Source organism: Rhinopithecus bieti, unplaced genomic scaffold (genome assembly GCF_001698545.2).
Source record: "Rhinopithecus bieti isolate Rb0 unplaced genomic scaffold, ASM169854v2 scaffold_7648, whole genome shotgun sequence".
In the NCBI taxonomy this organism is placed as follows: Eukaryota; Metazoa; Chordata; class Mammalia; order Primates; family Cercopithecidae; genus Rhinopithecus; species Rhinopithecus bieti.
This window is the reverse complement of record NW_016805609.1, coordinates 1,578,759-1,603,789: the sequence shown is the minus strand read 5'-3', so window position 1 is coordinate 1,603,789 and position 25,031 is coordinate 1,578,759. Positions and strand designations below refer to the sequence as shown.

At 37.5% G+C, this 25,031-nt stretch overlaps 1 protein-coding gene across 1 annotated transcript in view; it reads right to left on the bottom strand.

The window, feature by feature from the left end:
* The window catches only part of SMC5 (structural maintenance of chromosomes 5), a 105,709-nt gene that overhangs the window by 20,285 nt on the left and 60,393 nt on the right, over positions 1-25,031 (bottom strand). Inside the window, 7 exon segments of the mRNA XM_017873065.1 lie at positions 10,283-10,377; positions 10,380-10,404; positions 10,810-10,933; positions 15,925-16,094; positions 16,198-16,371; positions 19,322-19,454; positions 20,068-20,162. Coding sequence (XP_017728554.1) covers positions 10,283-10,377; positions 10,380-10,404; positions 10,810-10,933; positions 15,925-16,094; positions 16,198-16,371; positions 19,322-19,454; positions 20,068-20,162 — 816 coding nt within the window.

The window sequence follows — 25,031 nt, the reverse complement described above, 5'->3', positions numbered from 1 at the left end:
ATTCACAATGTATTTAGTTTCTCTCAGAAAAGTTTTCTCTCATCAAAGTTTCGCAGTTTTCAGGATACAAGTCTTGTAAATATATACCTAGTATTTTTTTTCCTTTCTTTTTTTGGGGACAGAGTCTTACTCTGTCACACAGGCTGGAGTGTAGTGACATGATCTTGGCTCACTGCAACCTCTGCCTTCTGGGTTCAAGTGATCCTCCTGAATCAGCCTCCCGAGTAGCTGGGATTACAGGCGTGTGCCACCATGCCCAGCTAATTTTTGTATTTTTAGTAAAGATGGGGTTTCGCCATGTTGGCCAGGCTGGTCTCGAACTCCTGACCTCTGATTATCTGGCCATCTCGGCCTCCCAAAGTCTTTCTTTTTAATGACAGGGTTTCACTCCCTTGTCCAGGCTGAAGTGCAGTGGTAAAATCACAGCTTGTGGCAGCCTTGACCTTCCGAGCTCAAGTCATCCTCCAGCCTTGGCCTCTCAAAGTGCTAGAATTATAGGTTTGAGCCACCATGCCCAGTCAGGTATTTCATTTTTGATGCTATTGTAAATAGTACTGTTTAAAATTGCAATTGCCAATTGTTCATTGTAGGTGGGGCCGCAATGAACTTCTATATATTGAATTTATCTCCTACAATCTTCCTAATGTTCATTGATGGTTCTAGTAGCATTTTTGTAGATTCCTTAAGATTTTCCACAGAGATAATCATGTTTGGAGGGTTTTTTTTTTTTTAACATTTAATACATTTAATTTTTCTAGCCTTACTGCACTGACTAGAACTTCCAGTACAATGTGGACTAGAAGTGGTGAGGTTGGGCATTTTCCTCGTCCCCAATCATAAGGGGACAGTTTACAGTTTTCCACTAAGATTGATATGAGCTATTGGTTTTCAGATATCCTTTATCAGAATGATGAAGTCTCCTTCGATTGCTAGCTGTAAAAAGTTTTTATAAGGAAGGGATGCTGAATTTTGACGTTTTTTCTGTATATATTGAAATGATCTAGTTTTTCAGTTTCAGTCTGTTAATATGGTGAATTATATTGATGAATATCCAAATATTAAACCAACCTTATATCTCTGAGATAAAACTTAATTGGTTACGATGTATTACTTTTTATATATTGTTGGATTTGACCTGCCAACATTTTATTAAGAATTTTCAGGTCTATGTTCATGATAGGTATTAGTCTTTAGTTCTCCTGTCTTTAGTATCAGGTAATGCTGGCCTCATATAATGCTTCAAGAAGTATTCCCTCCTCTTCACCTTCTGGAAAATCTTAAGTAGAACTGGTATTTTTTTTTTGAGACAGGGTCTTATTCTGTCGCCCAGGTTGAAGTACAGCAGTCCAATCATACCTTAGTGCAGCCTTGACCTCCCAGGCTAAAGTGAGCCTCCCACCTCAGCCTCCTGAGTAGCTAGCTGAGATTACAGGTACATTCCACTATGCCTGGATAATTTTTGTATTTTTTGTAGAGACATTTTTGCCACATTGCCCAGACTGGTCTTGAACTCTTGACTCAAAGGTTCCACCTGCCTCGGCCTCCCAAAGTGCTGGGATTACAGTGTCAGCCATTACACCCAGCTGGGATTAATTCTTTTACAAATGCTTGGTAGAATTCACCAGTGAAGATTTTGGGACTGAAGTTCTCTTTGTGGTAAACTTTTTAATAAGAAATTCAATTTTTAAAATAAATATAAAGTTAGTCTAGTTACCTATTATCTTCTCGAGTGACCTTTGGTAGTTTTGTGTCTTTTAAGAAATGTGTCCATTTCATCAAAGTTGTCAAATTTATTGGCATAAGGTTTTTAATCATATTCTCTTAATATCCTTTAATGTCTACAGGATCTGTAGTGCTACTCTGTCACGCTCCTTGCATTGTAGTGTGGAAACTCTTTCCAAGCAGTAAGATGAGGCAATCATAGGGCTCACTGTGCTTTTTACCCCTTCTCTCAAGGATCACTGTCCTGTGCTGCCTGTTGTCCAATGTCTGAAAACCTCTATTTGACATAGTTTGCCCCATCTTTTAGTGGGTTCAAGTGAGACAGGAAATATGGTTCCTGTTACTTCATCATCGCCAAGAATGGAAGCTTTACTTTTGTAATGAAAATTTCAAACATAACACAAAAGTAGAGAGAATGGTATAAACCTTCACATACCTATTATCCAGCTTCAACAATTATCAACTCATAACCAATATTGTTTCATGTATACTCCCGTCCTAAATGGCCCTCTCTCTGGAATATTTTGAAGCAATCCCAGACAGCCTATCATTTCCTTCATAAATATTGTGGCAATATATCTTTAAAAGACAAAGACTTAAAAAAAAAAACCCATAACCATAACACTACTATCAAACCTAAAAATATTATCAATAAATTCTATTATCAAGTACTGAGTCAGTATTCAAATCTCCCTATTTTTTTCTACCTTTAAAAGTAGTTGTTTTGTTTAAATCAGAATCAAAATAAGGTGTACACATGATATTTGGTTAATACATTTCTTAAGTCCTTTTAAACTTTTAGGTTTCCCCTTCCATTTTTCGTTGAAATATATTTCAGAAACTGTACTGCCCAATAAAATAGAAACTAGTCACGTGTAGCTATAAAGCACTAAAATGTGGCTAAATCGACTGAGAAACTGAATTTTAAATTTGAATTTAAATTTAAAATTAAAAACTGATACTTGTTCCTAGCTATTGGAAAATGGAACAGCTTGGGTATGTGAACCTAACTTTTTCAACTATCAGTTTTAGAAAATCAAAATATAGATCAAGTATTTCTGATGAAAATTTACTGACTTGAGATGTGTTTTAAGTATAAAGTATTTTGAAGACAATATGAGATACAAAATAGCTTATTAGTAAATTTTCAATATTGCTTATAAGTTGAAATGACAATATTTTGGACATACTGGGTAAAATATATTATTGTAATTCATTTAACCCATTTCTTTTTGCTTTGTAAAATCTGGCTACTACAAAGTTACATGTAGGCTGGGTGTGGTGGCTCATGCCAGAAACCCAGGCTTTGGGAGGCTGAGGTGGGTGGATAACCTGAGGTCAGGAGTTTGAAACCAGCCTGGCCAACATAGTGAAACACCATCTCTACCAAAAATACAAAAAAATTGGCAGGGCATGGTGGTACGCCTGTAGTCCCAGCTACTTGGGAGGCTGAGGCAGGAAAATCGCCTGAACCCAGAAGGCGGAGGTTGCAGTGAGCCGAGACTGCACTCCAGCCTGGGCGACAGAGTGAAGATTCTGCCTCAAAAAAAAAAAAAAAGTTACATGTAGCGCTTACACTGTATTTCTATTGAAGAGTGCTGAAGTAAATTATTTGCCCTACAGAGTTCCTTATATTCTAGGTTTTGCTGACTGTATTCCTGTGTCATCTAATATATTTCTTGCTCTCCTGTATTTATTGTAACCTGGTAGTTTAAGACCAGCGGTTCTGAACCAGAGGTACTTTTGCTCCCCAGGGGGCAAATGTCTGGAGACATTTTTGATTGTAACAACTGGGGTGAGGTGTGTGTGTGTGTGTACTACTGACATCTAACAGGCAGAGGCTAGGGATGCTGCTAAACATTCTAAAAAGCACAAAAAAATGTATCCACTCTAAAATGTCAATAATGCTCAGATGAGAAACCCTGTTTTAGTGACTTACACTGCAATTTGATATTTTTCATAAGACTATTTGATATGGTTTGGCTCTGTGTCCCAATCCAAATCTCATGTCGAACCATAATCCCCAATGTTGGGGGAGGAATCTAGTGGGAAGTGATTGGCTCATGAGGGTGGATTTCCTCCTTGCTGATCTCATGATACTGAGTTCTCACAAGATCTGGTTGTTTAAAAGTGTGCAGCACTTTCCCCATTCACTCTCTCTCTCTCTCGCCGTCATGGTAAGACACGCTTGATTCCTCTTCACCTTCCCTATGATTTTAAGTTTCCTGAGGCCTCCCAGCCATGCATCTTGTACAGCCTGAAAAACTGTGATTCAAATAAACCTTTTCTTTATAAATTACCCAGTCTCAGGTAGTTCCTTATAGAAGTGTGAGAATGTACTAATACAGAAAATTGATACAAGAGAAGTAGGGCACTGCTATAAAGATATCTGAAAATGTGGAAACAACTTTGGAACTGGCTAATAAGCAGAGGCTGGAACAGTTTGGAAGGCTCAGAAGATAGGAAGATGAGGGAAAGTTTGGAACTTCGAAACCTGTTGAGTGGTTGTGACCAAAATGCTGACAAGGATATGGACAGTGAAGTCCATGTTGAGGTGGTCTCAGATGGAGATGAGGAACTTACTGGAAACTGGAGTAAAGGGCACTCTTGGTATGTTTTTGCAAAGAGACTGGCAGCACTGTGCCCCTGCTCAAGAGATCTGTGGAACTCTGAACCTGAGAGATGATTTAGGGCATCTGGTGGAACAAATTTCTAAGCAGCAAAGCACTCAAGATGTGGCCTGGCTGCTTCTAACAGCCTATGCTCATTTGCATAAACAAAAACGACCTGAAACTAGAACTTTAAAAGGAAAGCAGAGCATGAAAGTTTGGAAAACTTGCAGCCCAACCATGCAGTAGAAAAGAAAAACCCATTTCCTGGGGAAGGAATTCAAGGCTGAAAAAACTTGCAGAAGTAAATTAGAACCAAATGTTAATGGCCAAGACAATGAAGAAAATGCCTCCAGGGCATGTGAGAAGCAGTCCCTCCCATCACAGTCCTGGCGGTCTAGGAGGGAAAACCTGTTTCCTGGGCCAGGTCCAGGGCCCTGCTGCTCTGTACAGCCCTGTGCTGTGGTGCCCTACATCCCAGCCACTCCAGGTGTGGCTAAAAGGGGCCAAGATACAGCTCGGGCCATTACTTCAGGGGGTGTAAGCCCCAAGCCTTGGCAGTTTCCACGAGGTGTTGGTCCTGTGGGTGTGCAGAAGGCAAGAGTTGAGGTTTGAAGGAGACACTACTTAGGTTTCAAAGGATGTATGGAAATGCCTGGATGTCCAGGCAGAAGTCTGCTGCAGGGGCAAAGCCCTCATGGAGAACCTCTACTAGGGTAGTGTGCAAAAGAAGTGAGGGGTTGGAGCCCCCACACAGAGTCCCCACTGGGACACTGCCTAGTGGAGCTGTGAGAAGATGGCCACTGTCCTCCAGACCCCAGAACAAATAGTAGATCCACTGACAGCTTGCACCGCATGCCTGGAAAAGTTACATGCATTCAATCTCAGCCCATGAAAGCAGCTGTGGGGGCTGTACCCTGCAAAGCCACAGGGGTGGAGCTGCCCAAAGACTTGGGAGCCCATTCCTTGCATCAGTGTGGCCTTGATGTGAAACATGGAGTCAAAGGAGATTTTTTTGGGGCATTAAGACTTAAATGTTTGCCCTGCAGGGTTTCATACATGTGTGGGGCCCGTAGCTCCTTCGTTTTGGCTGATTTCTCCCTTTTTGAAAGTGGGTATTTACCTAATGCCTGTGCCCCCATTATATCTTAGACGCAACTAGCTTGTTTTTGATTTTACAGGTTCATAGATGGAAGCGGCTTGCCTTGTCTCTGATAAAACTTGTACTTAGACTTTTGAGTTAATGCTAGAACGAGTTAAGACTTTGGGGGACTGCTGGGAGGGCATGATTGTGTTCTGAAATATGAAAAGGACACGAGATTTGGGAAGGGCAAGGGGCAGAATGATATGGTTGGCTCTGTGTTCCTGTCCAAATCACATGTTGAATTGTAATTCCCAATGTTGAGGGAGGATCTTGGTGGGAGGTGACTGGATAATGGGGGCAGATTCCCCCTGTAGTTCTTGTGATAGTGAATGAGTTCTCACAAGATCCAGTTGTTTAAAAGTGTGTAACATTTCCCCCTCATCCTCTGCCATGGTAAGACGTGCTTGCTTCCCCTTCACCTTACACCTGATTGTTAAGTGTCCTGAGGCCTCCCAGCCACGCTTCCTATACAGCCTGTGGAACTGAGTCAACTAAACCTCTTCATAAACTACCCAGTCTCAGGCAGTTCTTTTTAGCAGTGTGAGAAGAGATACCCTATTCCATATTGGTGGTGTGTCCTTTCATTAGGATACACATAAAATCTGGTTATCTTTTGTGATGCTGAAAACTAATGTAATCTGATTCATTAGCAGCCGCAAAGTAGTAACAGCCTAATTCCTTTCTTGTTTATAAATTACTTCTTTAAAGAGATAATTTCTCATCATTTTTTTTCTTTTCAGGATGAATGCAAAATTCCTCTACCCATTTTTTCAAATTCACGGAGTCCCATGTTCCCAAGTATCCTCCCCAAGTGACCATATTATTTTATTTTAGCATCCAAATTATAATAAACTTGTACATTAAACATTTTTTTATAAGTTTTCATCTATTTATTTTCATGTATGGCAGGTTAAAAGATCCTTCATGTAGGCTCCTTGCGGGTCCTGTTCGGATTAACCAAGTCCAGTTCCTGGAAAATTTCCTTTGATTTTGGTTATGACAAAGATGATCATGGCCTAAATCTTAATATAAACATTTCCTTCCTCCTGGACCCTGAAATCAGCCCAATTTTTCCAATGGGCCCCATTCAGGTGAAAAATAGGTTATTGAAGGAGGTCAATTAATCCTAAGGTCTTTTAGTAGACCAAAGCTAGGAAAATGTTTGCTTTTTGAGAAAATACCATTTGGAGTTTCATTCTGATATTTACATTCAAGTTAAAAGCTGTTAAGGTTTTATTACTTCTTCTATTATCTGGAAAATCCGCGCGTCTTATGCTAAAACCAGAATTACATTAACGTAAGTACTTATTTGTTTTACTCTATAATATTTTCCCCAGAAAATATTACAAATATTAACATTATGAAATTACTGAAAAGAGTGGTATGATTTTTTGCCATTTTTTTTTTTTTTTGCCCCTTAGAATCATTACCATGGTTTTATAGTCCATTTGGAATAACTTTTCTCTGTTAGCTATGTTGCTAACAAAACAAAGTTGGGATGCCATTTGTTTTCCACCTGTGCTTTACTAAGGCTTGGTCTTTTTGGAAAATTTTCATTTAGTTTTTGTTTGGCAGATGGCTCCAAAGTGGAAAAAAATACAAGATCTATTTAGATGAGTTGGTATCTTTTTAACCTTGTCATTTCCCATCCCCAGTTAAAAAAAAAAAAAAAAAAAAAAGATTCTGGTTTATCAACTGTATTTTTTTTTTTTTTTTTTTGAGACGGGTCTTGCTCGTCGCCCAGGCTGGAGTGCAGTGGCCCGGAATCTCAGCTCACTGCAAGCTCTGCCTCCCTGGGTTCATGCACCGTTTCTCCTGCCTCAGCCTCCCGAGTAGCTGGGACTAACAGGCGCCTGCCACCATTCGCCCGGCTAGTTTTATTATTTATTTTATTTATTTTATTTTTTATTTATTTAATTATTTATTTATTTATTTTTGAGACAGAGGTCCTAGCTCTGTCCCCAGGCTTGGAGTGCAGTTGGCCGCGATCTTCGGCTCCACTTGCCAAGCTTGCCTCCCGGTCTTACGCCATTCTCCTGGCCTAGCCTCCCCGAAGTACTGGGACTACAGCGCCCGCCTTGTCGTCCAGCTTAGTGTTTTTTGTATTTTTTAAGTAGAGACGGGTTTTCCCGTGTAGACCAAGGATGGTCTCCGATCTCCTGAACCTCGTGATCCACACGTCTCGGCCTCCAAAGTGCTGGGATTAAGGCCTTGAGCCACCGTGCCCCGCCGTTTTTTGGTATTTTTTAGTAGAGACGGGTTTCACCGTGTTAGCCAGAATGGTTCTTCGATCTCCTGACCTCGCGATCCACCGTCTCGGGCCTCCAAAGTGCTTGGGATTACAGCTTGAGCCACCGCGCCCGGCCCTTAAAATACTGTAATTTTAAATAAGCCAACATAAAGGCCTAGTATCACTCCTGATCCTTCTTTGATAGTAACATACTAAAGTTCTCTCCTTTCCTTTTTTAGACCTAAGAATATATATATCCCGTCCATACAGCAATATTGAGATATTTAGCTTTTTAAAATTTGTATTTCCATTTCCTGGTATAACTTTGCCTCTCCATTTACTAAGTTTTTCATGAGGTAAAATTTACCAATACCATAAAATTCTCCATAATTGAATGTGTACAATTCAGTGACTGTTTAGTAAATTTTACAGAGCTGGGTAAAACATCACCACAGTCCAATTTCACATTTCCATCACCCGAAAAGATCCCTTGCACCCATTCATCTTTTTATTTTAAAGCTTTCTCAAACTCTTTTAGATGTAACTCTCACATTCTGCACAGTGTTGGAATTTATTTCCAAAAAACATTTTCATAGGTGAATTATATCCATTTGTATTTAATAATATGACTGATGTTTGGCCTTAGCTCTGCCACTGTTTTATGTTGTATTTGTTTTTATGTCTCTTACATCTGTAAATAAAATATCTAGTCTTTAGTTATGTGATCTTTTTGCCCTGCCAGTCTCTTGTCTTTGTATATTTTTTGGTATTTAGGAAGGCTTTTATTTTTATTCCAAAGGTTATTATTATGCAAATATCTTACATAATATCCTTATGTCCTTAATAGTTTTGGGGGATACTATCTATTGGCTCCCCACTATAAATAATTTTGAAATTCTCCCTTATTTTCCTCTCCCAAAACATCTAATTTGAAGCAATTACTTTTATTTTCTGAAAATATCTATAGGACAATCAGTAAATATATTCTATTTTACTTGCATTATTTCCCTTCTTACATTTTCAGAGAAATGTGCTTTAGTTACACTGTCAGACTTATAACCATAGAATATATATTTTATGTTCTCCTTTATCATGTAGCTCTAGTTCTCTTCAGTAAGGAGTTTTGTTCTGCAAACGAGTTTCAGTTAGTTTGAGAGTTCACAAGGCTAGATCACCCCAGCACTACCCAGACTTCCTGAAGTCTATAAAGTTGCCTCCCAGTTTTAGCTGCTCTCAAATTGGTCTCTAAGCGTTCTACAACTAATGGGACCTTTAGATATGATCAGGATGCTGGCAATCTGATATTTAGATTCTCTGAGCCCTCCCTTGCTGATACCATGCTTGATATCTTGATGCTGCTGATGATTTATTTTACCCACTTGTATTCTGGAGTTCACAGGTGTTGTATAATAAAGAAATTTGACTGGACTTTGTTGCTGGTTCCTCTAGAAGTTCTTGGAATTGAGCAATAGGAAAGTCTGTAATACTCACGAGCCCCTTGGATCACTCCTGAGTTAATGCTAAGAATAAGACTCAGGATGAGGGTAGAAAATGCCACAAAGATCAACTGCATGATTTGAGCAATACACATGTCTTTGAGCCACATGATTTCAGCCCAACTTCCCAAACTCCAGGGAAGGGGGCTGATGATCAAGCTCAACCACATGGCCAATGATTCAATCAACCATGTCTACACAATGAAACCCCAATAAGAAAACTGAGTACTGAAGCTTGGTAGAGCCTCCTGCTTGATGAACCAGGAGATGTGTGAGGAGGGTGATGCACCCTAATTGCACAAGAAAAGAGTAAAGAAACTTTCGAGTTTAGGACCCTCCAAGATGTTGGTTGCCCTGTGTCTCTTAATTTTGCTAGTCCTGATTGTATCTTTTATAATAAAATTATAATCATTAAGAAGTGTTTTCTCGAATTCTGAGTTGTTTCATCAAATTATTGAATCTGAGTGGGGGTCATAGGAACTCTTGAATTTGTAGCTAGTTGGTCAGAAATACAAGTGACCTGGGGACCCCTAAACTTGAAGATGGTGTCTGAAGTAAGGGTGGTCTTTTTGGGAACTGTGCCCCTAGGGTATACAGTTTGATAGTGACTCAGGATGGTTAGCGTCAGAATAGTACTGCAGTACACCCGTATGGATACCTTGAAACTTAGTTTTGTTATACGTGTTGTCCATAGGTTTGCTGTTATATTATTCTAGCTGCTCTTCTATTTTTGGGAAGGGATTTTGGAGATTCAAAAACTATGCCACTGTCACTACCATCTTATTGCCAGCTCTCCTTTAGGTTTTAAGTTAATGTGGTATATCACATGTTCTCCCCTCCACCCAGTATTTGTGTTTATCATTTCACAATCAGATATTAACAAAAGATTAAATTGCTGAAGTTACTCAACCTGTCTTAAGTATTTTAAGTATTGCTTTCTCATCAACATGATGCATTAAATTTGTAAGTTAAATAGAATAAAACAACAAACTATATATTGCTAGTGATGACACATGATACATATTTTCAAACTAGTCTGAGGTTAGAACCTCCAAATAAAAAGTAAAGGCAAACATTTTACCTCTGTAAGACGGAGTTGTGAAGATGCGGCCATATAATCTGATTCTAATTTGTTTTTCTCAGAGATCACTGTAGTATTTTGGAGAATTAAATCTACTTTTGTATATGCAAAGAAGTACAAATCTAGGAACAAAACCCCTAAGAGTTAATTTTTTATGTTACCTATGTTTTAGAAATAAAAAAGTTTTGTAAAACAAAATTATAAACCATGAAAAAATAATTTTCCTATTGTGCCTGACATCTCTCTCAAACAGTTCAGTTCTTATAACAATTTTTTAGAAAGTATTTTCCTTTGTTTTTAAGGGAGTCATCTGGTATAAACACATTCAGCTTAATGAGTGTTTTTATGCTATTTATTACCTCTAAAGAAAATGTCAAGCAACTAAGCAAGCTGAAACTGATCTCTTGCTTATATAACTAAAATGTCAAAAACCTTAATCAAAACCTTCCCTCCCTCTAAAGGTTTTACTATCTTATCTACCCGCTATTTTCTGTAAAAAAATGACTAAAATTAAAACAATACCTTACCTTTATTAGGTTTGTTAATTCAGTAACAAGTTTTGCTTTTTGAACATTAATTTCTTTGATTTTAGTACTTGCTTTTCGCTCTTCCTCTTCAAGGTTGCAAGTATCCTGTTCCATCAGTTTTAAACTGTATGACACATATAATGATGAAGAAATCAGGGTTAAACACAAGCATTGAGCCCAAATTCTTTGGTCTCCTGCAGTTTTCTGGGATATATTTAGCAATACTTTTCAGATATATGAACTGCTAGTTCCTAGATTAAACAATCATTTTGTGTGATCAGTCAGGATTAAAAAATACCTGTTGAGATATATTATGTGCCCCAGCATAGTCCAGGTAATGCCTGTGTTAACTGTTTAGGATCTGGAGTCAGAAAGATGGCTTTGTTTCCTCTTTGCCATTCTCTAACGAGCAGTTTAACTCTGGATAAGTTACTCTTCTGAGCCTCAGTTTCCTCATCTATAAATTATAGATAATAATAGTACTTCCTCCATAGGGCTGTGGTGAAGCTTAAAAAAGGTAACACATTGTTTCCTTATGTATGGGGGGGGTAACACATGTAACACACTAAATATAGTGCCTGGCCCATAACTGATCAATCAATATAGGTTGTTTCTGTTGCTATTAATATTGTTTACAAAACTGTCGCTTCCCTTAAGGAGCTTAAGTGGGGAGAGTTAATAGCTAAAAAACAGAAACAAAAAATAAAACACAACACAATAATCCTAAAAGTTAATAGTATGTTCTCAATTTTAAGATGAAGAAACTAAGGCTCAGGTAAGTGAAGTAAATTGCCTAAAATCACAGATATTAAGTGTTAAGATGTGTTTGGTACCAAAGTCCATGTTCTTTCCACTACATCATGTTGCCTCCAAGGGAAAAGAACAAAGGATGGAAGCAATAATAAATAAGTTCAGTGGGTGCTGTACAGAGTGGCCAGAATGGTACAAGGAAGGGTATGTTGGGGAGGGGAGGGAGATAAGTTGGAATGGGTAGATCAAAACAAGATTTTGAATAATCATAAAAGCTTGCCTAAAGGAGAGTAGTGTTTAATTAAATTTTATGTAGTAACTGTAGAAACCCATAATGAATTTTTTTTTTTTTGAGATAGGAGTCTTACTCTGTTGCCTAGGCTGGAGTGCAGTGGCACAATCTCAGCTCACTGCAACTTCCACTTCCCAGCTCAAGTAATTCTCCTGCCTCAGCCTTCCAAGTAACTGGAATTACAGGCGCCCACCACCATGCCCAGATAATTTTTGTATTTTTAGTAGAGACAGGGTTTCACCATGTTGGCCAGGCTGGTCTCAAACTCCTGACCTCAAGTGATCCACCCGCCTGGGCCTCCCAAAGTGCTAGGATTACAGGCGTGAGCCACAGCACCTGGCCTCATAATGAATATTCTTGAATGGGGTAGGAACATGCAAAGAAAATACATTTTACAACAGTCTTTTGCATGAATTAAATAGAGAAGTGACCAGTCAGGCAGTCCACTAACTAGATCACCAATGCAGTAGTCCAAAGTGAATATAAGTAGGAGATAGTAGGCTAGTAACAGGTATGAAAAGTCATCTCACTGTGAAAAATCAACATTACTTTATGAGGAGAAAGTTTAGTTTTAGACAATGGGTTCAATACTGCAGTTGCACAGTAAAAGTTTAGCGTTTTGCAGAAGATTGAATAGGAATGAAGGAAAGCGTTAAAAGTTTTAAAAAAAAAAGGTTTAAAGTTGAAACAAATTCTGGGAAGCTAGACTAAATAGATATATCTTGCTTTAAACAACCAAGGCACATTACCAATTTTAAAACTAGAAGTTAATGGGCAATTGTTTGCTTTAAAAAAACATAAACAACAAAGAACAAATCTTCCTAATACATTTCAAATATGATTCAATTTTTAAATGTGTTTAGGAATACAAACTATATTAAGTCAAGGTAAACAAACCTTATTCAAGATGAGCTGTTACTATTAAATATTATGTCACTAATATCTACCTTTAGTCTATAGACAAGAAGTCAGAACAACAACAAAAAGCTGTGGGCTGTGTTATGGTAGGATATGGAAAAAACCTTGAAACTAGAAACCATGTGCCTCTTCCCCAGACTTGATACCCTAATAGCTTTTATCCTACCTTATATATTCTGGTTTCTACAAAAGATCTAAAAGTTACAATTGTTCTGAGAATGGGTGATTGGGTTTTCACAACAAGCCAGTAGTTTTCCATTTAGAAAAGACTTTTGGCTGGGTGTGGTGGCTCATGCCTGTAATCCTAGCACTTTGGGAGGCCGAGGTGGGAGGATTGATTGAGGTCTGGTGTTCAAGACCAGCCCCAGCAATATAGCAAGACCCCATCTCTACAAATAAGCTGGGCATAGTGGTGCACACCTGTGGTCTCAGCTACTCAGGAGGCTGAGGTGTGAGGATCGCTTAAGCCCGAGTTCAAAGCTGCAGTGAGCTGTGATCATGCCACTGCATTCCAGCCTGGGTAGCAGAGCAAGACCCTGTCTCAAAAAAAAAAAAAAAAAAAAAGAGACATTCGACAATATTATATTCACATTTTGCACAGAATTCTGTGACCCATTAAGGCCAAGCAGACATAATTGTCACAAGGAAGACTGCAACTAAATGAGTAAGATAAACCCTCAGGTGCCAAATCTATTCTGTAAAAATCAATATAACCTTTTCTTTCCTTATTACTCTCTTTCAGAACTAGAGAGAAAATAGCCAATTTGACAATTTTTCTGCCTACACCTTCCTCTCCCCTCTCCTACCATTCAGAACTCAATGGACATAGTGTTTTGGATAATCATGTAGGGCAGTGGTTCACAAAAGTGTGGTCCACAGACTCCTGGGGATACCTGAAACTATTTCAGGAGTCTGTGAGTTAAAAACTGTTTTCATGGTAATAACAGGGCATCATTTGCCTTTCTCACCATGCTGACATTTGCACTGATGGTGTAAAATCAATGGAGAGTAAAAATGCTGGTGCTTTAGAATAAATCAAGGTAGTCTATCAAAACTAGTGCACCAAAGTATACTAGTCCTTAGATTCTTCACTGCCATGCACTTGAAATTTTTTAAAATGCCAAATTCCCTTAATATCCTTGATGAAGCAGTAAAATTCATAAATTTTATTAAACCTCAAAATCTCAAGTATATATATTTTTAATATTCAATGTCATGACACAGGAAGTACATAATATAGTTGTCCCCCAGTATCCATCAGACATTGGTTTCAGGACTCCATAAGGATTCCAAAATCCATAGATGCTTGAGTCCCTTACATAAAATGATGTAGTATTTGCATATGGCCTATGCACACCCTCCCATATATTTTATATTATCTCTAGATTACTTATAATACCTAATACAATATAAATGCTATGTAAATAGTTGTTATATTGTATTGCTTAAGGAATGACAAAAAAAAAGTCTGTACATGTTCCATACAGACATAACCATCCAATTTTGTCACCCTGAATATTTTTCTTTCTTCCCTCCTCCCTGCCCTGCCTGAATAGATGAGGTCTTGCCATGTTGCCCAGGCTGGTCTCAAACTCCTGGACTCAAGTGATCCTTCCGCCTTGGCCTCACAAAGTGTTGGGATTATAAGTATGAGACACTACACCTGGCCTTCTGAATATTTTTGATCTGTGGTTGGTTGAATCCATGGATGTGGAACCCACGAATATGGAGGGCAGGCTGTACTTATTACACATCTGTAGAATATTCAAAAGTATAAATGTTGTTTCAAGGAAAAACACTTGTGTGATTAAGTTTGGAGTTACACTAGACGCTTTTTTCATGGAATACCATTTTTACTTAAAAAATGACAAACTATAATTGTTTGCACTTGGCTATTTGGTCATTTTCTTTTCCAAAAGGAATAAAGGGAGCTTGTCATTTCAAGGAAAATAACTGACAACATTTGTTGCCAATGATAAAGTTCATTTGAAATATCTGTGACTTGATGAACCAGTATTTTCCAAATGACCAATGCATGCTATAACTAAATCATTCATGAGTAAAAGCGCCATCTAAATTGCAATGGATTTTAATGTAACAGAGTACGCAAGATCACTGACATGGTTTCAGACTCTACACTGCAATTAAACCTTAATAAACTACACTTTGGCAAGTTTTGATGTAGTATTAAAGAAGAATATCCACAATTATCTGAAGTCTAAAATACTCCTCCCTTTTCCAACTGCATATTTATGGGAAGCCAGATTTCCTTCATATACTTCAACTCAAACATTTCACTACAAACTCAATACAGAATTAAGTAGGGAAAACCTACTGACTTCAACTAAAGAAATCTGCAAAATGTTAAACAATGCCACTCTTCTCACTAAATGTATTCTGTCTGGAAAACAGTTATTTTTTTTTTTTTTTTGGGACGGAGTCTGGCTCTGTTGCCCAGGCTGGAATGCAGTGACTGGATCTCAGCTCACTGCAAGCTCCGCCTCCCGGGTTTATGCCATTCTCCTGCCTCAGCCTCCCGAGTAGCTGGGACTACAGGCGCCCACCATCATGCCCAGCCAGTTTTTTGTATTTTTTTAGTAAAGACGGGATTGCACCGTGTTAGCCAAGATGGTCTCGATCTCCTGACCTCGTGATCTGCCCGTCTCGGCCTCCCGAACTGCTGGGATTATAGGCTTGAGCCACCGCGCCCGGCCGGAAAACAGTTATTTTTAATACATTTTTATGTTAACATATAATGGGCTTGTTATTTTTAAAATAAATTACTGTCCCATCTCTACCTAAAAAAATAAATTAATGAATATTTTAAACATTCTCAGTTTTAATTTCTAATATGGTAAATATCAATAAATACAATCCAGGTAAACAAAACCTCTTCAAGGTCCTCATTAATTTTAAAGCATATAAAGGAGTTCAGAGACTGGAATAACAGCTCAAAGAACAGAAGAATTTGTAACACTCAACATTCATCTCCTTTTGCCCTATGGACTAAAATTGTGTTTTATGTAGTAAGATTAAAGATTAAAGAGAAATTACTACAAAGCGTGCTTGTGGAAATGGTGTTGTTATTACAGTGTATAATTAATATTCTCCCATACAGTAATTTGTGCCTGCCCCCTGAACAGGCTAAAAGATACCTTCCTAGTTTGGAACTGATTTTCTGTTCCAGTTGTCTTTTCTTGGTTTTTCTCTCAAGAAGCTCCTTCTTCTTTTGTCTAAGTTCATTGTCTTTGTGCTCCAGATGTTTGCTTGTTTCACGTAAGGCAATCAACCTTGAATCCACTGCTTGCAATTTTCTACTAATTTCCTATAAAATATTTAAAAATTGTTAACGTATTTAAAAAACTGTTCCAGTGAAAGTATTAGAAATCCAGTTAATATTTTCTAATATTCGGATCAAATTAACCAACCTTTAGCTGTTCTTCTAAGTGTCTTCTTTGTTCTAGGTCCACAGTGACAGTGAGAAACTGGGCTACTTTTAGAGATGTGTTACTAGAAATAATTTTGTTTGAATAAAAAGAAGTTTTCACCACATACTTTTCTTCTGCTGTATAAATTTGTTTTAATCGGGTTTCTTGTATTACCTATAATGTAAAACAACAATTAGTGCACATCTAATATAAATTATATATTTTAAAGTACTAAATAATTAGAAATACAGACCAACTGAATTTTGGAGGATCAAAATACAGTAGATATACCCTTTTTTGAGACAGGGTCTCGTTCTGTCACCCAGGCTGGAATGCAGTGGCACGATCTCAACTTACTCCAGCCTCAACCTCCCAGGCTCAAGTGATCCTCCCACCTCAGCCTCCTGAGTAGCTGGGACTAGGGGCATGTGCCACCATGCCCGGTTAATTAAAACAATTTTGTAGAAATGGAGTTTTTCCATGCTTCCTATGGGGGCTAGTCTTGAATTCCTGCCTCTGAGATTCTCCCGCCTTGGTCTTCCAAAGTGCCGGGATTACAGGTGTGGGCCACTGAGTCTAGTAATTTTTTTTTAACCTATCCAACAAAATTTCAAAAAAGGTGGCCCATACAACTAGCAAAGTCAGCTATACTTCTATGCTACTATACGACTCTCCCAAGTAGTTTTGGAGCTTTGTTACATCTAAAGAAGAGATACCAGGAGAGAAGGGTGCTCAGTACATTGAACTATGTTATCTTGGGTAAGTCATTTACTCTCCCCTCCTCTCAGTTATACTGTTCGAAGATACATAATCTTATGTTTAGTTCCTGTGTATTTGAGAATAATCATCAAATGAAACATTTTTCATAGATTTCAAAGCCTTTTCTTATTTTTAAAGTTTTTTTAGAACTTTTCTCTCAAGAATTTATACATGGATTTCATAAACTAAAATATATTATAAATACCATAAGTATACCATTATTTGATCTATTTCTGTATATTTATAGAGTAGGCTGCTGCAATGCAGAGCATTTTAGAGGTTGTTTCCAATCTCTAAAACCTTTAGATACTATTGTAATACTACTGTGGCTTGTTTCCTTCCAGAAGTTTATAGTCTAAGTGAAGAGGTAAGACATACTTAAGCACACTAGGTCAACAAGCGTAAATCCTAAATCCCGACTAATCTGAAATAAAGGGATAGACTGGATGACTTTAGCCTATCCAAGTCTCCTAAAAATGAGTTTTAAACTGGATTTGAACTGACAGAGTTAGTGAAGGAAGGGCACTTCCCATAAAAGTGACATCTCAAGCTAAATAAGTCAGCAGACAATTTAACCAAAGGGAGAATCTTAGAAATTAATGAGAGAACAATTCCGTAAATAGGGTATACTGTTAGAGAATGTAAAATGTTAAGAGTTAATAATAAAGGAAAACATAAAGAATATATTTTTATCCTGAGGAAGAGATACAGCCATTATTGCCATTATCTAGCCATTATTGTCTCAAACAGAAGGACTGCGGATATAAAGGCAGTAAATTTCCTCAATAAAGGTTTTCATCTTCTGAAAGACAGCTAAGATAATCTTTACTAGGTGCTTGAAACACTTTCTAACTTGGTTTTCTTGTACATACACATGTCTGAAAAGTATATCATCATAAATTATATACAACATAGAACTGAGTTAGGCATTGGGACAATAAGGTGTTTGATGTGTTTGAGAATTTTAAAAATACAGTATATAACACCAAAGAGATTAAGATTAATGAAAACACTTGAAAAAGAAATGGGAAGAAAACAATTTCACTTTTAATATAAATAATATGAATTCCAAAGCTATTTCTCTAGTACAAACAGCAGTGTCCAAGCTCCCTAGGTGACTTAAAATGTTAAAAGTAAAAGTACACGAAAATAACTCAACTTGAAGCAATGTTCAAAAAGGAAAATAAATTTCCAAAAAAAGTAATTGCTCCTTTCTGCCCCAAAGTGAAGTTTAAAAGTCCTTATCAACCTTTTCATTGTCTCTCTGCGTTAGCAGAAAAGTCCTACTAATCTTACTTTCAGAGAGAGCCCCATCTACCTTTAAAACTTTGACAAAAATTGGTTTGGTCTATGCATATGGTCTTGCCCTCTTTTCTAAACCTCAGTGAATCAAGAAAAAAAAGTAGTATACCCACACAGAGACTTCTACTTTTGGTTTTCAGAAATGATTACCATAATATGATACAATTCTAATCAAAGGCAGGCAACTTACTGTAAGTGACTTGTTTTTGCAAAATGAGTTGGTAATGATATCTTCTGTTAATGAAGTATAGATAGCCCCCAAATGAATCATCTTAGGAATATTTATATACTGGTTGTTAGAAATTTAAAACATATTTTTTAATAAATTCAATATTATAAGTAGTAGTTAGGTCTATAATTGGTTATTAGATGCTTATAAGCAGTATTAATACAGCAACTTGGTATTAATACTGGAAAAACCTGTTCCAGGAGAGATTTCCTTTCTGTTTCTGCCTGTGATAAAAGTGCATATGGTTTGGAGTCACAGAGATTGTAAAGAATAAAATTCCAAACAGTACTAGCAGAATACAGAAACTAGGAGTTTCTGTGGCTGTATGTACTAGTCAAACAAATCCTATGGGGAGTGGTCATTCATACGTGAGATAATCTTAATTATAAGTTTTAAGAAAAGGAAGGTTGACCAAAAATAGTTTAATACCCCAGCCTGCCTGCCATTCTAAAGTATAATTTGTCTTAAAAATAATCTCACATATAATAATTTAAAAGACTAAACTACTAATATAATGCTTTCACATAGGTTTACCAAGCAAGGCAGAATCAGGTTAGTGTACAAGGTATCTCTTTTCAGGTTTTAACTTTACTGAATTACCCTAAATGTATTAAGTATTTATTCTAGTTAACTCCACATCACTCCTCTCATAATGTATTAGTTAACAGTCAATGTTTTATGTCATATGGAAAATAATACAAAGATAATTTCTGCATGGTTAAAAACAACAGACTTACTTAAATTCTGACACATTTTGCTTGCCTTTAGCTAAGAAGTTTTAACAAAACTACATTTTTGGTACATGATTCAGTACATGAGTCACTACTTCCTTACCCGTTCAATTCTTTCTCTGGTCTTTTCAGTTCCTACAGGAACTTCGTGAATATGATACTGACAGCAAAGGTAACTCATTACAGGATCAGGTGCATCAAATAATTCTCTCAAATAAGAGAAAAATCCGTATTGTCTGAAAGGAAAAGTATTGATTAGATTTTCTTCTTAAAATATCATTAAAAAAACTGAGAGTTGATAAACCACCAAAAAACAGTAAGTAGAACACACATTATTTCAACAATGACACAGGAAAAGTCTTTTTTCTTTTTTTTATAGTTTTAAAATCACTTATGACTTATTCGCTTACCAGAAAAGCTTAAGCTTTTTATGATTACAAACTACTCTTCTTAAATTTCTTCCATTATGTTTAGAACGCTTATTTATATTCCAAGTCAAGATATTTACTTATAATTATTTTATAATTAACATTTTTTACATTTAGTCCTTTTGGAAATTATTTCTGCATTATGAAGTGATAATTTATCATTTCATTTTTCCCAATAACTAACCAACTACTTTAGCATCTTTTATTAAACAGTTTAGTATTGTTCTGCAGATCTGAAACATCATATCGCATCACACTCGCTGTGTGCTAACTATATCATGGTCTTGTGCCTAAATTTTTCCTTATATTCGACTTAAGAGATCTTAAAAGGAAATAATACAGCTTGTAACAGCTTATTTATGTAACAATAAATGTTGAATAATTCAATATTTAAATAAATCTTAATATTTTCAAGACTTACTTAAGTTCATTTAAAGATCTTGAAGGTGCTTTGTCTGCATACGAACTCTTGGGTGCAATAACAGCATTTACTCTTAATTTTTTGTTGTCACGAACCTGAATATAGGGAAAAGAAAATATTATTTTAATTACCATATATTCTCTACTGAAACGATTTATAGTTACCATATTCCTACTGACATTTGTGGGACGGGTAAGAAACTCAAACATGGCATATTAGATGTCAGTATAAATTTTTTTACTGTGATAATACTATAGTTATGTGTTTTCATAAAAAGAGTCCACTTCTTTTAGAGATACATACCAAAATATTTACAGGTGAAATAGAATGTCTGGGAATTACTTCAAAATAATACAGAAGGGAGATAGTTATGCTTACATTATTGGTAGATTATCTTGTATTGGACTAACTTTTCTACAATGATTGTAAACTGTGGCCAAAATCTTAAAAACAATTATTTTAAGGCACTGGAGACGGACAAAAGAAAGAAGTTGGAAAGGAGTTGACATCTGAAAGAATAGCACTAGGTGAGATTTGTGTTTATGTGGCTTGTGGCTTGTGGCTTGGGGGCATTCCCCAATCTGGAGCATCAGGAGTGGGGAAAGAATTCCAGTAGAAAGCTGCAGTCTTTCTGGCTGGAGGGATCATAGGATGGAAGGATGGAGTTTGGGGTGACTAGAATGACTGTAAACTGAGAGGGTAAATTCTTGGAAGGGAGCTGCAAAGTGAGAAGTCTCAAAATCTGCCTATAAACACCCATCTAAATCCTTGGCTGCCCCATGAACTATGAGTGCAAAAATTCCAGGGGACTGGAGGAAAGCAACAAGTGGAAGGCTAAAACTAAAACAACAACAACAACAACAATCATCTCCACTGACCGGAGATTTCAGTTGCTGTCCATTGCTTGAGAGACAGAGTTTGGAGTTTAAATCCAGCTAAGTTAACTGCCTTCTAGTCTCTTTGGAAGAAGACAATTGAATCCAGTCTCTACAGTGTTATTACCTATGATTCCAGAATATAATAAAAAATTACCGGCTGGGCACGGTAGTTCACATCTGTAACCCCAGCACTTTGGCAGACTGAGGCGGATGGATCAACTGAGGTCAGGAGTTCAAGATCAGCCTGACCAACATGGTGAAACCTCGTCTCTACTGAAAATACAAAAAAATTAGCTGGGTGTGGTATGGGGCGCCGGTAATCTCAGCGACTTGGGAGGGTGAGGCAGGAGAATTGCTTGAACCCAGGAGGCAGCGGTTGCAGTGAGCCGAGATCACGCCATTACACTCCAGCCTGGGCAACAAGAGCGAAACTCTGTCTCAAAACAAAAACAAAAACAAAACAAAGAAACCCAACTACTAAGCATAAGAATAAAATGCCACCATAGTCAAGAGAAAAAGCAACTAAGGGGAACTGATTCCACAAAGAGCTAGATGTTAGAACTAGCAAAGAAGTTTAACGTAGCTATTATATATATATATATATATATATATATATACACACACACACACACACATATACACATGTTCAAGAAAACTATGGTTTATTATCATCAACAGGTGGAGAATCTCAGCAGACAGAATAAAGAGAATTAAATGAAAATTCTAGAACTAAAATATGCAATAGCTGAAATGAAAAATTCACTGATGAAATATCCTAAAACATTAAAAGATAATATCATGAAAACTTCACGCCAAAACATGAATAACTTAGATGAATTGGAAAAAAATCCTTAAAACACATTTTGCCAAATTTAAAGCAAGATAAAAAAAAAAAGCTGAAATAGCCTTTACATGTATTAGAAACTCAATTTGCTATAAAATTCTAATGAAGAAAAGTCTATACTAAGATGTTTTCACTGATAAATTTGATAAAACAGTTAAGGAAGCAATAATACCAAGACTCTGCAGAAAACAGAAGGATGAAACACTTCCCAAGTCATTTTATGTACCAATATAACTTTTTTTTTTTTTTTGAGACAGAGTCTTGCTCTGTCACCCAGGCTGGAGTGCTGTGGCCGGATCTCAGATCACTGCAAGCTCCGCCTCCCGGGTTCATGCCATTCTCCTGCCTCAGCCTCCCGGGTAGCTGGGACTACAGGCGCTGCCACGTCGCCCGGCTAGTTTTTTGTAGTTTTAGTAGAGATGGGGTTTCACCGTGTTAGCCAGGATGGTCTCGATCTCCTGACCTCGTGATCTGCCCATCTCGGCCTCCCAAAGTGCTGGGATTACAGGCTTGAGCCACCGCGCCCGGCCTGTACCAACATAACTCTTATGCCAAACTCTTGACAAAAACATTACAAAAAAGTCTATAAACCAATATCCCTCAGGAATACAAAAGCAAAAATCCTTTGTAAAATACTGGTAAACAGAATCCAGCAATGTATGAACAGTATACATGACCAAGCGGAGTTTATGCCAGGAATGCCAGACTGATGTAACAGTCAAAAATCAACCAATCTAATTTATCATATTAACAAAATAAAATGCAAAAGCCATATGATCATCTTAGCAGATGCAGGAAACCATCTGACAAAACTTGACATCCATTTATAATAAAAATTCTCAGTAAAACAGGTAGACAAGGGAACTTTCTCAACCTAACAAAGAGCATTTGTGGAAAATCTACAGCAAACCTCATACCTAATGATGAAATATTAAGTGCTTTCCTCCTAAGTCTGGAAACAAGTAAGGGTGTCTAATCTTGTCATTTGATATAGTTTGGCTCTGTGTTCCCATCCAAATCTCATTCCAAAGTACAATCTCACATGCTGAGGGAGGGACCTGGTGGGAGGTGATTGGATCATGGGGACAGTTTCCCCCACGCTGTTCTCGTGATAGTGAGTTCTCACACAATCTGATGGTGTAAAAGTCTGTTGCAGTTCCCTGCCCACACTCTTTCTCCTGCTGCCATGTAAGATGTGCCTTACTTCTTCTTTGCTTTCCACCATGATTGTAAGCTTCCTGAGGCCTCCTCAACCATGCAGAACTGTGAGTCAATTAAACCTCTTTTGTTTATAAATTACCCAGTCTCAGGCAGTTCTTTTTTTTTTTTTTTTTTGAGATAGTGTCTTCACCCTGTCACCCAGGCTGGACTGCAGTAGCACAATCTCAGCTCGCTGCAACCTCTGCCTCCCAGGTTCAAGTGATTCTCCTGTCTCAGCCTCTTGCGTAGGTGGGATTACAGGTGTCCGCCACCGTGCCCGGCTAATAGAGGCAGTTCTTTGTAGCAGTGTGAAAATGGACTAATACATCATTTCTCCTCAACACTGTCCTGGAGGTATGAGTAAATGTAATAATGCACAATAAAGAAATAAAAGATTAGAAAAAAAAGTAAAATGACCTATGTGCAAAAGACAGGACTTTCTACACAGAAAGTCCTATGGACTCTACAAAGCAACCATAGGCACACCTCATTTTATTGTGCTTTGCTTTACTGACCTTCAAAGATATCGCGTTAAAAAACCTTTTTTTTTTGGCTGGTCCAATGGTAGTGGGTTATCAGAAGTTATTAACATAGTGTCATTAAAGTTGCTATACAACCCTCCACTGCTAAATTTGACTGGTTTAAAACAGTTTTTTTTTTTTTTTAACACATTCAAGGTTTGCAGCAACCCTATGTCAAAAAAAGTCTATAGTGCCATTTTTCAAACAGGATGTGCTCATCTTGTTGGGTCTCTGTGTCATATTCTGGTAATTCTCCCAACTTTTTAATTATTGTTGTATGTGTTATATAGTGATCTATGATCTTTGATACTGCCATTGTAACTGGAATGCCACATACCACACCTAGGTAAGACAGTGAACTTAATTGATAAATGCTGTGTACGTTCTGATTGTTCCAATGACCATCTGTTCTCCAGTCCCTCTCCCTCTCCTGAGGCCTCCCTATTCCCTGACACACATTTCCCTGACTGAAATCAGACCAATTAATAACCCTACAATGGTCTCTAAGTGTTCAAGGGAAAAGAAGAGTCACATGTCTCTCACTTTAAATCAAAAGCTAAAAATAAAGCTTAGTGAGGAAGGCATGACAAAAGCTGAGCTAGGCTGAAAGCTAGCCAAGATGTGAATGCAAAGGAAGAGTTCTTGAAGGAAATTAGAAGTGCTACTCCAGTGTATACACAAAAAAGAAAGCAAAATTGCCTTACTGCAGATCTGAAGAAAGTTTTAGTGGTCTGAATAGACGATCAAAGCAGTCACAACATCCCTTTAAGCCAAATCCTAATCCAGAGCAAGCCCGAACTCTTTTCAATTATTTGATGGCTGAAAGAGGTGATAGAAGAAAAGCTTGAAGCTAGCAGGTTCATGAAAAGCTTGAAGCTAGAGGTTGGTTCATGACGTTTAAGGGAAGAAGCCATTTCCATAACATAAAAGTGTAAGCTGAAACAGCAAATGCTGATGTAGAAGCTGCAGCAAGTTATCCAGAAGATCTAGCTAAGATCACTGATGAAGGTGGTACACTAAATGACAGATTTTCAATGTAGAACCAACAGCCTTCTATTGGAAGGGAATGCCATCTAGGACTTTTATAACTAGAGAAAAGAAATCAATGACTGGATTCAAAACTTCAAAGGAAAGCTGACTCTTGCTAGGGATGAATACATTTACTGACTTTTAAGTTGAAGCCAATGCTTATTTAACCATTCCAAAAAATGCTAGGGCCCATTAGAATTATGCTAAATCTACTCTGCCTGTGCTCTGTAAGTTGAACAACAAAGCCTGGATGACAGCACATCTATTTACAGCATGGTTTACTGAGTATTTTAAGCCCACTGTTGAGACCTACTCCTCAGAAAAAAAAGACGCCTGTCCAAATATTACTGATCACTGACAATGTACCTAGTCACCCAAGAGGTCTGATGGAGATGTACATGTAGATTAATGTTGTTTTCACGTCTGCTAACACAACATCCGATCTGCAGCTCATGGATCAAGGAGTAATTACGACTTTCAAGTCTTATTAAG